The 15308-nt window shown below is 37.1% G+C and overlaps 1 protein-coding gene across 1 annotated transcript; it reads left to right on the plus strand.

Annotated features, from left to right (window-relative positions):
- Nucleotides 1–12482: 12482 nt before the first annotated feature.
- LOC111388908 (uncharacterized protein K02A2.6-like) lies at nucleotides 12483–14167 on the plus strand. The gene is made up of 4 exons (XM_023013729.1): nucleotides 12483–12600; nucleotides 12681–12974; nucleotides 13122–13636; nucleotides 13682–14167. The coding sequence occupies exons 1-4, from the start codon at nucleotides 12483–12485 to the stop codon at nucleotides 14165–14167; spliced, it is 1413 nt and encodes a 470-aa protein (XP_022869497.1).
- Nucleotides 14168–15308: the final 1141 nt, after the last annotated feature.

Consider the following 15308-nt stretch of genomic DNA (forward strand, 5'->3'; position numbering starts at 1 on the left):
GTATCTGGAGATTGGAAAGTGGATGAAGACTCTCCACTATTCAAAATACAACAAGATAAATTTTTATCCAGGAGCACCAGCCAACTGGGTTTGAAATTATTTTGAGATAGGAAATATACTTTGTATATATCCTAGCAAAGATCTCAAAGAAATAGCCCAGCTTCCAGCCAACATTAGAAAAGCTGTTAAAATATATACTGAAGTCGTCAAGACAACAAATATATATATCAGATTCCATTCAGCAACCATGGAATGAGATCCCGTTCTTGAATATATGCATCCATCGTTCCATGTGATAAAAATGGGACTTACAAACCAACATTTTTTACTAACCAATCAAAAGGTTGTTAAAAATGGATATCAAGATATTCTAAATATGATGCCCTACGGAAGAGCAAAATGGTATAAAGAGATATTTGAACATGTAACTCAAATAATTACTGAGAAAGAAAAAATATGGGTTTATCCATCTGAAGATCATATTATTTATTTCAATGCAAGGATGGACAAAAGATAAGGCATCTACTTTCAAAAGAAGTGGTCCACCCAACAAGAAGACAATGAAGAATTCGGTGGAGATAAGATGGCCTAGCTACTCAACAAAGAAAAAAGGAAAACACCTGTCCAAAATAAGATTCCAAAATCTCCTATAAAAGGGGGCATGAAGGAGGAAGGAGATCATCTCGAAATACCTTGAAATAATTTCTCTTAAACACATTTGAGAGAAACCCTTTGTAATCTGTATACACTACTTGTATTCAGAAAAATATTAGGTAGCTTGAAGATAGGAAAGCGTGTAATAAGGTAATCACTTATGGAGTTCTAAACTTCATAAGGTGAGTACCAAAGGTATGTAAATATAGCTTGTAAGCATGTACAATTTCAATTTATGAATATTAAAGTAAAAGATTTGTTATGTTCAACAAAGCTTACATAAAAGGATTTTGTTAAGTTTCTCATGATTCCTCGGCAGTACAGATAGAGATTTTAAAAGATTTTCAAAACTTTGATTTTGAATGGATGTTAGCCATGCCAAAGTATCCGTATTTGATGAATGGTTTAGGGGAAAAAGGCAGTTTTCTAACAAAAATTTGTAGCACCTTGTATGTGAGTTATCTTTTAAAATTTCGTTCCAAGTAGGAACTTGATTCTGAAAAGAGTTTGGATAGAGGTGAAAACAAAGACTCTGGATACTGTGAGATAGCGTCTGTGGAAACACGAATGAGAAATGCAACCTTAATTGAAAAGCCTTTTGCGGAAGCAGTTGTGGACCCAAATGATTTCAAAACTTTTTAAATCTTTACTTGATTCAGAAGATTGATTAAGTACATGCAAAGCATCTATAAGAGCATGCTGGAGGGAAAGCTTGTTTATTTCCACTTGATTATTGTAAGTTATTTAATTGTTTTTACATGCCTATGCTTTAATTATTTTCATGAACAATTCACAAGCATCCACTTCCACTACTAATGATGATAATAATCTTATTTTAATTTTAGATGAAAAAGATGTTTCGTTCTTACTTAAACTAGATAAAAAATCTGATGATATATTTCCTGTTGGTAAAGAAAAAATAGAAGAAATATACAGAGATATTGATTATAATTGTAGAAATAATATAGGATTTGATCCTGTAGGAACTAGCCGAGAAATAAGAAAAGTAGAAGATATTATAACCAAACATACGAATATACAAGAAGAAATTTCAGAAGGATTATTTAAAGGATATATAACCAAGAAAGGTCAACCTATAATCTTTAAAGAATTATTAAAATATAAAGAATATTTAAAAGTGTTCAAAAAATTGAAAAGTATAGATATAGGGCCTGATTGATAAATCCTTAAAGATATAAGATAGATTTTGTAAATAATTTCATTAAGGGCAATATAGTACTTTTAATAGTAAAGGCTATTGTGGAAAAAAGGAAGAATTTACCGGCTATTCTCAAAGTTGTCCGTGTTAACTTGCCATTTTCTTTCTTTCTTTCTTTCATTCATTCATTTTTTTTTGTCCAACTGATATAGTTTCGATACTTGAAGGTTGCGTTTGAGAAAAATGCAAAGTAAGTTTTGCTTTTACTTTCACGTTGTAGCTGCCCTTTCTCGATTATCGCTGTGAAAGAGAGGGGGGGTTTGACTAGGGGTTACCGAAAAGAAAGAATTTTGTTTTGTGCGCAAGACTTCAAACAATCAACTGGAAACTTTAAGAATGTAGAAGATAATATAGTACTAATTAGGAAACTTTAACATTTCCACAAAGTCAATATGATCTGTTCAAACTACAAACAAGTTCACTAACAATGGCGGGCCTAACTATAAGCGGGATAGGCGATCGCCTAAATCCTCACCTTGGTGAATTCTCCAAATTATGCAAGATTAATTGGTTGGTTGAAGAAAAACAAAAATATATATTTACGAAATTCTTTAAAAAAGAATTATCATATGCAAACATAAGAAATTAATAAAATATATATATAAATGACATAAAACTTAGAGTAATACTATAAATAACTCATTTAGTTTCATCTATTGTTTTATGCCACATTAGAGCTTACCACTTACATTTATTTATCACATAAATATATCACAAACATTACTCTCTATAACTAATTTGGTCCTTTATCTTTCAAACATTCTTTTTCTTTTCTTAACCAAACAAAAAGTCTTTTTATCTCTTCAAAATTTCACGTCAACCAACAACCATAATTTTTTTTTTCGACCCAACAAGAAATAAATTATCTTACTTTGAATTAAAATTTTGAAGATTCAATTTAGTCGATTGGTCTGGCCTCACTATCATTGTTACAGTCTTACATGTATCTTTCTTTTTCTCTTATCTTCAAAAACATATACTATAAAGTGCATATGTTGTTATTATTATTGTTTTACTTTAGTCTCATGTTGAAGGTACTTTGAATATAGTCCCTGTTTGGTTGTAATTAAAATTCATATTTTAATTTAAGTTAAAGTCAACAATCAATTTTAATAACATATTTTATGGATTCCACAACCTTTCAATCACACATTTCATCAACTTTTATTAAAATATATTGAAAGTCTGATTTTAATTTCCATCAAATAGGGGCTTAATAATTCTTCATTCGTGCTCATACTTTTTATTTATAATTTAATTTCTTATGTATTAATATAAAATTAGAAACTCATTTGTTTTTTTATCATCATTTTCATTATTTTGTTACACTATCACTTCAATGGAAAAAGTCTTTTGCAAGTTCAAAAAACGTTGTTGAAGACCTTTTTGCAACGTTTAGACTTATGTTGTAATCCTCGGTGTTGCCATAGGGTGGAAGCATACAATAATGGTTTTCAAGTGTTGCTAATACCACTTTTTTGCAACGTTTTTTGAACATTACAAATAACTTTTCTCAACATTTTTCAACTGTTACTAATAACCTTTTAGCAACGTTTTATGAACGTTGCTAATAATCTATTTACAACATTTTATAAATGTTGCTTTAACTCATTTGCAACGTTGAAAAAAATGTTCTCTTTACTTTTATTTTCAAATTTTCATAACATTTTTTGAACATTGTCTTTAATCTTTTACAGCATTTTTGGAATGTTGTCTTTTAACTTATTTGCAACATTATTTCAGAGTTGTCTTTTCTCTAATTAATTTGCAACATTTTTTTTTCTTTTGTTAATTATTTCACCTATTTTTATATTAACTAATATATTTAGAAATTTTTTTTTTAAAAAAATTCTTTACCAAATACAAATTAAGCAACATAATTAAAGATCATTTTGATAGTGCATGAATTAAGGATAAAACCATAATTCAAAATCAAAACTATTGGGTTTATCTTATACCTAATCTAACCCAAGGTGTATTAAAAGAAAAGTTACGTATTGTATATCATACTCTCCAATACAATCTAATATTTCACAATAAACTTGCACCAATATTTTACTATTCGATTTATCTTATACCTAACCCAACCCAAGGTGTATTTAAAAAGTTTTGTATTGTATATCATACTGTCCAATACAATCTAATATTTCACAATATTTTTGTCAACTAGTTGCAAGCTCACGGAAGGGATGTCATACTGTTTTTCCAGCTAAAGGATCTCCAACTCATGCGTAGACGAGTGAAACCGAGACAAAAAATCTCCTTGAGGGCTTTCCCTTGCTCTGAGAACCCAATCAACTTTGCAACAATGGCTGCACTATCTCAGACGTGATTCATATCTTCAGTGTCACTCCAAAGATGATGGACCAACTGCAACCTCCTCTGTTTTGAGTTCAATTTTATATCCCATGTCTCATAAAATTTTGTTTCTTTCATCTTCTATATATCTCTTATGGATACGCTTGCTTAGCATCTTCCTCTTACGTCGGAGAGTTTTCATGCTGTCACTCCAAGAAAACAATATATCGTAATCATCAATCGAAACTAACTAATTTCAAGCTTCATTATTACAGGAACACAAAATTGAAAGAGTTAAATGTATCTACAAACCCTAATCCCAAATCAACCTATCAAGTAAAATCAAGCAAAATCTATTCACAATTGAGTCAATTCTATATACCAAACTACCCTCGACTGCACTATCAAGTTAATTCCAAATCAGCCTCCATACATTCAAACAAACATAATAACAACTCTCCTCAAACACACATAATAAAATCTCTGCTCAAACAAATATAATAACATTCATAAAATACTTAATCAGAGCTGATTTTACATAAAAGTATATAGGAAGCACACCACTTACGTAGACAAAAGGTCAAGAGATGAGAGGCTGAGACTTGAGAGGCGAGAGGACAAGACGACTCTGCTCTGATAAATGTACGAGTGACCTTCCTTCTTCACCACGTTCTTCTGTAGATCAAAGGCATCTTGTAACAAGAGACCACAAGAAACTCAAGCACGAGAGTCGAAGAATGTTTCTGCTGAGAGAGTGGTACCGAATTTTGGGAATTTTATCGTTTGACCAATAGTTTCTCTCATTTTCTCATAAATTTCTCATGTTAAATTGCAGGAGACTATACAAGTGGGGTGGCAAAATGTGTGACATTCAGACAAAGGCTATACAATCAAAACGAGAACAACCAACCAGATGCCACTTTATGGAAAACATGCTACAACGGCTTACAAAAAACCTGCCCTAAATTTGGTTTAGATAATAACATTTCACCACTGGATTTTGCATCCCTGGTTAAATTTGATAACACATACTTCAAGCTCATATTATTAGGCAAAGGGCTTCACAATTCCAATGAAGTTCTGATGACTCGAAAGAGTATGTATCACAATGAAATAAAATGGAAAAAAAATGTCAATGTGGACTGAATTGGCTAATTGTTTAAAGGTTGTGAACTAATATTACAATTTACTCATTATTAATACATAATATTAGTAATATAATTAAGCTTTTGGCAAGTCCCTGTAATTTGAAGATATAAACTGCACGTTTCACAAACAATAATGAAGAAATGAAAATTAGAATATTTTGCGAAATAGCAAAAGGGTTCTTGAAACTTACAAGGACTGGCAGATTTAGAATCAAGGACTTTTGGGGCGTCGCTGACTCGAAGAGACTGGCGGACTCACAGTGACCGACAGATTTGGTATCAAGGACTTCTGGTGGCACTGCTGACTCAAAGAGACTGGCAGACTCACAATGACTGGCAAATTTGGAATGATTTTTCTAGTGTCGCGATGGGGATTGGGGATGAAGAGCCTCTATCAATTCATCAGACTAGATTAGGGATTGGTCTTCTTAGAAGACAAATATGATTTGGTCTTTTAATATTAATGAATCCATGTGGTTGGGACATATATATTGTTTCATCTAGGTCACCATGCAAAAAGACGATCTTAACATCCATTTACTTTAATTCAAAGTCATATTGTGCAATCAATGCAAGCATCACTCTTATAGTAGTATATTTAATTACAGGAGAAAAAATTTCATTATAATCAATGCCAGGTTTTGTATAAATCATTTTACTACTAATCTGGCCTTAAATCTAAAAGGTTGTTTAGAGGAATTTTCCTCCTTAATTGTATAAATCCATTTATAGTCTACTATGGACTTATTTTTAGACTTCGGGTACAAGTTCTCAGGTTTTATTCTTTATTAAGGACTCAATCTCCTCTTCTATAGCAAGCTGCCAGTCCTTTGAGTTTCGACAAGTAATGGCTTCTTCATAACTTTTTGGCTCTTTAAAGGCCAATTCTTGGTATGGTAGGATAGCAAGGGACAACTCATTCATTCTAATAGGTTCTCTTATCTCTCTTCTATCCCTAGCTAATTGATAATCACTTTCACCAGTAGACTTTAAATCACTATACCCACCATTTTCACGTGATCCTGACACATCACCACTCTCTTCAAGTTCATTTTCACCCTGATCTACTTCAATGAGTTCAGATGATAGCCCAAGCTTAACCTGCAGCTTGGTCTTTTCTTCTTTAAGACTCTTAGGAACATCACTTGAGGTCTTATCATTCAAACGAGGCATTTCAGATTCATGAAAAGTGATATTTCTACTGGTTATCATCTTAAAACCTCTACCATCTCTCACCCAGAGTCCATAACCTTTCACTCCCTTGGGGTATCCCATGAAAAAACACTTCTAGGACATGGGTTCTAATTTTTCCATAATTTGATGAGAGTAGGCAGCACAATCAAATGTTCTTAAAGAGGCATAGTCAGCCAATTTTCTTGACCAGTCTTCCTCAAGTGTTTTGCCATCTAAAGCACTAGTGGGTGTCCTATTTATAATATATACAGGTGTCATTACAGCCTCACCCTATAAGGCCTTTGGAACTCCTGAACTCAACATCATGCATCTAACCTCGTCTAAGATGGTCTTATTCATTCTTTTAGCGACACTATTCTACTGTAGGGTATATGGCACATTTGTATGTCTTAAAATCCCATCATCTTTACTCAATTTTTCAAAATCAGTATTACAAAATTCTAGACCATTGTCTGTTCTTAAAACTTTGATCTTTTTACCCATTTGATTTTAAATTAAAGTTTTCCGTGTTTTTAAATTTTCAAAAACATCCGATTTTTTGTTTTAAAAGGAAAACCTATACTTTTCTTAAAAATTAATCAATTAAGGGTAAAAGTATCTATTTCCGTCTTAGGTGATAGTAGATGAGGGACCCTACAGATCTGAATGTATATACTCAGGGATAGATGTTGTAGTATGTTTTCCAGTATTAAAATAAAGTTTATGTTGCTTGCCTAAGGTACAATACTCACAAAAAGAGACCTCAGAAATAATCTCTTTTCCAAAAACACCATTTTTACTTAAAATGTGCAGTCTTCTTTCACTAACATGAGCTAATCTGTTATGCCATTTTATAGTTGCATCAGTTTTAGCACTAGCAGATTTAGCAGTGTGACTCATAACATTTGCTCTAGTGACATAGACTCCATTTCTTTTAATGCATTTGAAAATAACTAAGGAACTTTTAATTATTTTGAAATAGCCATTTTCAATCCTTTCTTGCAAACCTATGTCATCTAGATTACCAATTGAAATTAAGTTCCTATTCAAATCTGGCTCATTCCGTCAAGAGTAAACGTGTATCCATTTTCAAATTTTAGAGTAACACTGCCAATTCCTTTAACTTTGCAAGCAACATTATTTCCCATAATAACCTTTATCCCATCCAAATCCTTAAAGTTTTCTAACCAAGGTCTTCTAGACGTCATATGGAATGTGCAACTTGAGTCCAAAATCCACTCAAAACTCTGACCACTGTTGTCTGCAAAATTTGCAATATTCAGATCAGTGATGGATTCAGTTACCACATAGACATCTACAGTCTTATCATCTAATGGCTCAACAACGTTCCCTTTATCCACTTTTTGGTCATTCTTTTTCTTATAACAATCCTTGATATAGTGTCCATTTTTTCCACACCCATAACACTTCTATTCCCATTTCTGGACTTTGACTTATACTTTCCTTTCCCTTTTTTCTTAAAGGTACTATTCTTATTATGACTTTTCTGATTAAATTTTGCCTAGTGAGAGACCTACCTTTTACAAACAGGTTTTAAAACTCCTTACCATATCTTTTAGCTTTTACATCCAATTCCTTACTTCTTAAGGCATTAATAACTATTTCCAGGGTCAAAGACTCTCTACCATACCTAATGGCAGTATTAACATCTTTATAGATTTCAAGTATGGAATTAATTAGGATCACAGCTTTATTATATGCTTCAGACACTTTGTCTCCAGTATTGGTGATATCTTGTACTAACTTATTAAATGTACATCAAGATTATCATCTAGGTCTTTTGACAAATCAATTTTAAAACTAAAAAATCTTCTAAAAGAAAAATTTTATTAGGTAAAGACTTAGTCAAATAAAGTTCTTCTAATTTTTCCCATTAGCCTGTAGTATTATCAAGATTTCATACTGATGACCCTAGATCTAGTCAATCCCGAGCTCGATCTATGAACCCCGAACACTTCACATGAATCCCGATCTTAATACCCCCCAAAACCACCAAATCAAGGTCAGGCCTATGAGGTTGGGTTTGTATGTCAACTCGCCAGTCCTTCTTAATGACCTATGAGCGCACTAATTCTACTTAAGCTACAATCCTTACCCTATTTGACTCCTTCTTCGACTCAAACAATGGTTGAACACTCAGAATGAAACACTAACTCCTTATCCTACGAGGATAAGGATCATACATGGATAAATCCTTCTAGGACTCTATCATCAACACTTATAAATACACAATCGGGCTCATTCTTGAGATACGTTTTTCATTATTTCCAATCTATAACCTCACGCACTAAATTTCCTATCTGACTTAAGCATCGGAGGGGTGACGAGCACATACCTCATTGCCTTTATTTCAGGTATTCGAAGATCACTCGCGTTCATAAAGTTTGGAGTTCGATCATCAAGTTCGAGATCTTTCAGGTACTATTTTTTGATAGCATCATTGGCGCCGTCTGTGGGAAGTGCTAGCAAAAGCCATGGCCAATACACGTTTAGGTATTCCTCAAGCAAGCTCATCCGTCCCAAATAACCCTCCTCCTCCTGAGGAATGCCATGTCCCTCAAGAAGAATCGTCAGAGATGCCAACACCTCCTCGAGCTGTTGTTACCACCGGAGCTTTTGTGGAACTTCGTCAACAGGTTGCTGCATTAACCCAATTTTTAAGCCAGAGAAATTCGCACTCGTCGCGTACTCCAACCCCTGAAGGTGGTTTTATGGCAGATGCCTAGGCTCGAATCCGACATATAGCTCATAATGATGGCGGGGTTGGAACTTCGGGTACACCACAAGTGGCTTCAGGTTCAAGGTCTGTTACAATGGACTCCGTTGAACTTGCTAGAATTATTCAAGAAGGGATAGCAGCAGGTATGCAACAAAATACTTGGGCAGCAGCAGGGTCACCCCCAATACGCCATTCACTCCAGAAGTCCTCTCGTATCCTTTCCCGGACAGGTTCAAGTATCCTCGGATAAAGGAGTATGATGGGACAACCGACCCATCAATCATCTCAATGTGTACACGGACATCATGAACTTATAGGTTGCACCAGATGCAGTAATGTGCAAGGCCTTCCCGCAGACCTTCACAAACGCAGCTAGAGATTGGTTTTCCACATTGGAACCCAACTCTATTGCCTCAATCTCATATTTGGCCGATAAGTTCTCCGCTTTCTTTGCTAGCAGCAAGCAAATCAAAAAGACAGTCGCATCACTCCTGTAGATGCGTCAAGGACCCAATGAGAGACTGCGCAGTTTCATGACCAGGTTTAATAAAGAAAGGCTTCAAATTTCCTATCTACATATAACTATCGCAGTCTCAGCTTTGACATACGTCATTAAGTGTGAATCATTCAAGATGTCATTGTCTAAGACCCCACCAAAATCAGTAACCAAGCTACTCACACGAACTGAGAAATACATCAATATGGAAGAAACCATGGCCCCAAAAAGAAAAGTTTCCTCATCATGAAAGTCTGATCAGAAAAGGCCACGTGAGTCCAATCAGAGATAAGATGTACCTCGGGTCAAGCCAAGGCAGGACCCCTCCTCAACATCCTTTACCTATTTGAACACCTCGAGGTCTAACATTCTGATGGAGATCAAGGACTCGAAGGAACTGAAGTGGCCTCCCAGGTTACGATCTCCACCCGATGCTCGCAACAAGAACAAGTACTGTGATTTCCATAGAGACCACGGGTATACAAAGGAGGATTGTTTCGCTTTAAAATGAGAGATTGAAGCTCTTATAAAAAGAGATTTTTTGGGTTCTTATGTTAACAATGACAAGTGCCCAAGGAATAATCAGAACAGAAACAAGGCCCTAGAGGGTCGGGAAAACAAGCAACCAACTGCAGGTACTATCAACATCATTGTCGGTGGAACAACTTCGGGGGAAGATTCTAGTAGCGGGCATAAACAATATGCTAGGCAGCCTCCAATCATCTCAAAATCAGATCTTGGTTCTACAGAGGACATCACCTTTGGAACAAGGGACTTGGAAGGCATAGTATTCCCTCATCGTAAGCTTTGAAGTCAAGAGAATTCTGGTAGACAATGAAAGTGCGGCTAATGTACTATCTCATGAAGCCTTTGTTCAAATGGGGATCTCATCGGAATAGCTCAAACCAGTCAAAACACTTCTTCAAGGGTTTCGAGGTGGGGTTATCACCCCGGAAGGTATCGTCAGGTTGTCTTTAACATCGGGGTCAGAAGGTAAGCAAGTGACGCAGATCACCACTTTTGAAGTTGTCCGTACTCCAATAGCCTACAACGCTATATTGGGAAGACCACTTCTCAACAGAATTCGAGCTATTGTCTCAACTTTCCACCTGGCTATGAAGTTTCCTACGAGTGATGGAATCGGGGTAGTTCGAGGCAGCCAAACAGTGGCACGACAGTGTTATGTGACTAGTGTTCAAAAAATTAAGAGCGACTTTATGCAAATTACAGAGCTCGAGCTCGAGCATGAAAATTACAGGAGACTGGCTCTGGTGGAAAGATTGGAAGAGGTCGAGCTCTAGCTTGGCAGGAAAGTGACAATCGATTGGGGGCTAGATACAGCAATCATGTCTGAACTACCGAATTATCTCTCTCGCAACATTGATCTATTTGCTTGGAATGTTGAGGACATGCCTGGAATTAACCCAGAGGTTGCAGTGCACAGACTCAATGTAAAACTGGAGAAAGACCTGTAAACCAAAGAAAAAGGTAATTTGCACCGGAAAGACGAGATGTCATAAAGGAAGAGATCACTAAGTTTGCTAAGGTACAATTCATTCGGGAAGTACAGTATCCTGATTGGCTTGTCAATGTAGTTCTTGTCAAGAAGGCTAATGGGAAGTGGTGAGTCTGCATTGACTTCACAGGTCTGAATAAAGCATGCCCCAAAGATAGTTATCCTCTACCTCGAATTGACAATCTTGTGGACAGCACATCATGTCATATGTTGTACAGCTTCTTGGATGCATTTTCGGGGTATCACCAAATTTATGACTGACACAACCATCTATTACTATAGGGTCATGCCTTTTGGACTGAAGAATGCTGGAGCAACGTATTAAAGGTTGGTAAACAAGATCTTCGTCGAATTAATTGGGAAAACAGTTGAAGCATGTGTGGATGATATGATGGTTAAGAGCAAACAGGTGAATGATCATGTCTCTGATCTTGAGGAAGTGTTTGCTATATTGCGGAAGTACAACATGAAGCTCAACCCTACAAAGTGTGTGTTTGGGGTGGCATCTGGAAAATTTTTGGGTTTTATGATCACGCACGGAGGAATAGAGGCAAACCCTGATAAAATCCAAGCTCTGATGAGTATCGAGGCCCCTAAGTGCAAAAGGGATATTTAGAAGTTGACAGGTCGCGTTGCAGCACTGAATAGGTTTATTTCCCGGGCAGCAAACAGGTGTTTCCCCTTTTTCAAACTACTTAGAAAAAATAAAATCTTTGACTGGAACGAGGAATGTAACTTAACTTTTCAGGAGTTTAAGCAGACCTTATCAACACCTCCAGTCCTTACCAAACCCGAACCTGGTGACACGTTGCTATTATACTTGACCATTTCTCATAATGCAGTAAGCGGAGTCTTGGTAAAGGAGGAAGGAAGAGTTTAGTAGCCTATTTACTATGTAAGTAAAGTACTTCTTAATGCAAAAACATGATACACACTTGTAGAACAGCTCGCCCTCGCTTTGGTGATAGCTGCCAGAAAATTACGACCATACTTTTAGTCACATCCAATTGTTGCGCTCACTAACCAACATCTTAGACACATACTCCAGAAGCCGGATGTCTCAGAAAGACTGTTGAAATGGGCAATTGAACTTAGTGAATTTGACATAGAATTCAAGCCACGATCTACAATCAAGGCTCAAGCTTTGGCCGACTTCATAACAGAGCTCACTATAAGGCCCTTAGAAACACAGGCTAAAGACCCGAGCACGACCTTGAAAATATAGGAGATCTTTGTGGATGGAGCATCCAATAGCTCGGGCTCGGGGGTCGGCATCATCATCGCCAGCCCGGACAAGGCTACAGAAATATAATATGTGCTCAGATTTGAATTTGAGGCCACCAACAATGAAGCAGAGTATGAAGTCATTATCATAGCCCTGGAACTTGCAAAAAAACCTTGAGTTAGAGCATGTCAATGTTTTCAGTGACTCACAGCTAATAGTGGGGCAAATCGAGGGTTTTTTGAAAGAAAGGACGAGAAGATGAACTTATACTGTCTGAAAGTGCATGACCTCCAAATGCAGTTCATAAGTTGTGAAATCTTGAAGGTGGCCAGATTTGATAAAGCCAAAGCTAATGCATTATCCAGACTCGTCTTCATGGGAGTGGACGGGCTCGATAGAACCGTGCACGCCAAGATAGTTGTAGAACCCAACATAGCTCAAAAGTCAAGTATCATGGACATCGACCATGAGCCCTCTTGGATGGATCCAATAGTTGATTACATAAGTAATGGCAACCTACCTGCAGACCCTCGACTTGCTACAAGCATTCGATAGAGAGCGGCTAGATATTGTCTAATCGAAGGAGTCCTGTTCTGCAGAAATTTCACACTCCCTTATCTAAGATGTCTCAAACCTTTTGAGTCTCTTCAAGCCTTAACTGAAGTTCATGAAGGTATTTGTGGAAATCACCAAGGAGCTCGAACTCTTGCATATAAGTTGATAAGGTATGGGTACTACTGGCCAAGTTTGAAGAAAGATGCTGTTGATTACGTTCGGAAGTACGATAAGTGCCAAAGGTTTGACAACATCATACATGCTCCTACTGAGGAGCTCACTTCTATTCATTACTCAGCTCTCTTCAAACAATGGGGAGTCAACATTCTTGGGTCATTCCCATTGGCCAGTGGAAAATTAAAGTTTGTAGCAATGGCAGTGGAGTATTTCACAAAGTGGGTAGAGGCTGAACCGCTAGCAACAATTTCGAAGCCGAAGCTCAGATCATTTATATGGAAGTCTGTCATATGCAGGTTTGGAATACCGAAAGTCCTCATCACAGATTACAGAAGGCAATTCGACAATCCACAGTTCAGAAGCTTCTATGCCAACCATGGGATTGATCATCACTTGACCTCGATATCACATCCACAAAGTAATGGGCTTGCTGAAGTAACTAATCGGATCATCCTATAAGACCTTCGAACAAGAATAAAGGATGCCAAAGGTGACAGGCCTGATAAACTGCCTTCTATACTATGGGCATACAGGACTTCGCACAAGATAGCAACTGGTGAGGCACCCTTCATGCCTGCCTTTGGACTTGAGGCTACCATTCCAATCGAGGTCAACCTTTCCACCATAAGGAACCTCGAGATAAATAGGGAGAGACAAACTACTGAACACCTTGACTTGCTTGAAGAGGTAAGAGAGCAAGCCTCACTCAAAGCTGCAAATTATCATAACAGAACGACGAAGCATTTCAACAACAAGGCCCAGACAAGAAGGTTCAGAGCTGGCGATCTTGTCCTTAGAAAAACAGAAGCTGCTGGACACATACCAGGGAAGCTCGGACCAGCATGGGAAGGACCCTTCGAGGTCATAAGAAAACTAAAAGGTGGAGCCTATAGCCTCAGAGACACATCGGGGAAGCCGCTCCAAAGGCTATGGAACGTCGACAATCTGAAAATTTATTACAAGTAACCAGCTATAGCTACAGTTTTTCCTTTTAAGGTTTACATGCCCACATTACGTTTGCTTTATTTCATTTTTACTTTTCGAGCTCTAATGCCCCAACAGTTCATGCTCCAATAAGCTCGAGTATCATATCTCTTGAGTCGTTTTAATAATATATGGATTTTTCCTTTACATTACTACTTCTCTGTATAAGTCGTACCCCACTCATGCAGCTAAGTTTTAATTAACTTAGCATAAGGTCGTGCACCGCGCTTGCAGCTAAGTCTTTTTCAACTTAACATAAGGTCGTGCCCAGTGCATGCAGCTAAGTCTTTGTCAACTTAGCATAAGGTCGTGCATCGCGTATGCAGCTAAATCTTTTTCAACTGAGCATAAGGTCGTGCCCCGCGCATGCAGCTAATTCTTTTTCAAAACATAAGGCCGTGCTCCACGCATGCAGCTAACACTGAACTAAGTTAGCATAAGGCAATGCTCCGCGCATGCAGCTAACTCTCAACCAAGTTATCATAAGGCCATGCCCTGTGCATTAGGCCGACACTCGACCAATAGAACCAGACACACACTGCCAAGACCTCAAATGGCAGTAGGTCGGGATCATCAGGCCCGACCTCATCGATCCCCAAATGCCCTCATAACAAAGAATATCAAGGTCGAGGTCGGGGTATGATATAAAGATTATCGTACAAGACCATACCCGATCGTATCCACAAAGGAAAGAAGTTGTTTAAATTACAAGGGACAAGCTCGAGCTTATTCTTTTGAATCATTAGCGACCCAATAGTCGTCCCTCGATATGTGAAGTTAAAAATTACCGCACACGATACCGATACTCGATCTCGTTGACCCTAGCACGACATTCCTATTCGGAGCCTGAAAATACATCCTCGAGCTTCGACGTCGAAGCCCAATTTTTCATAGTCTCGAGGATAAGTATTATTAAGACATACTATATCCTCGAACTATTACTCACCCCCGGGCTATATATGTCAACAATCGAGTTTATTGGTTGTGACATATGATTGAGCTCTTAACAATTTAATAGCTCGAATTCAAAACCATAATATCCACACACGAACACAATACCCACGCACAATCTCATAGCAAAAATAAGATGCATGAATTGATAACAAAAAGTCTCTCGAAGCCC

Source organism: Olea europaea, unplaced genomic scaffold (assembly GCF_002742605.1).
Source record: "Olea europaea var. sylvestris unplaced genomic scaffold, O_europaea_v1 scaffold537, whole genome shotgun sequence".
Classification (NCBI taxonomy): Eukaryota; Viridiplantae; Streptophyta; class Magnoliopsida; order Lamiales; family Oleaceae; genus Olea; species Olea europaea.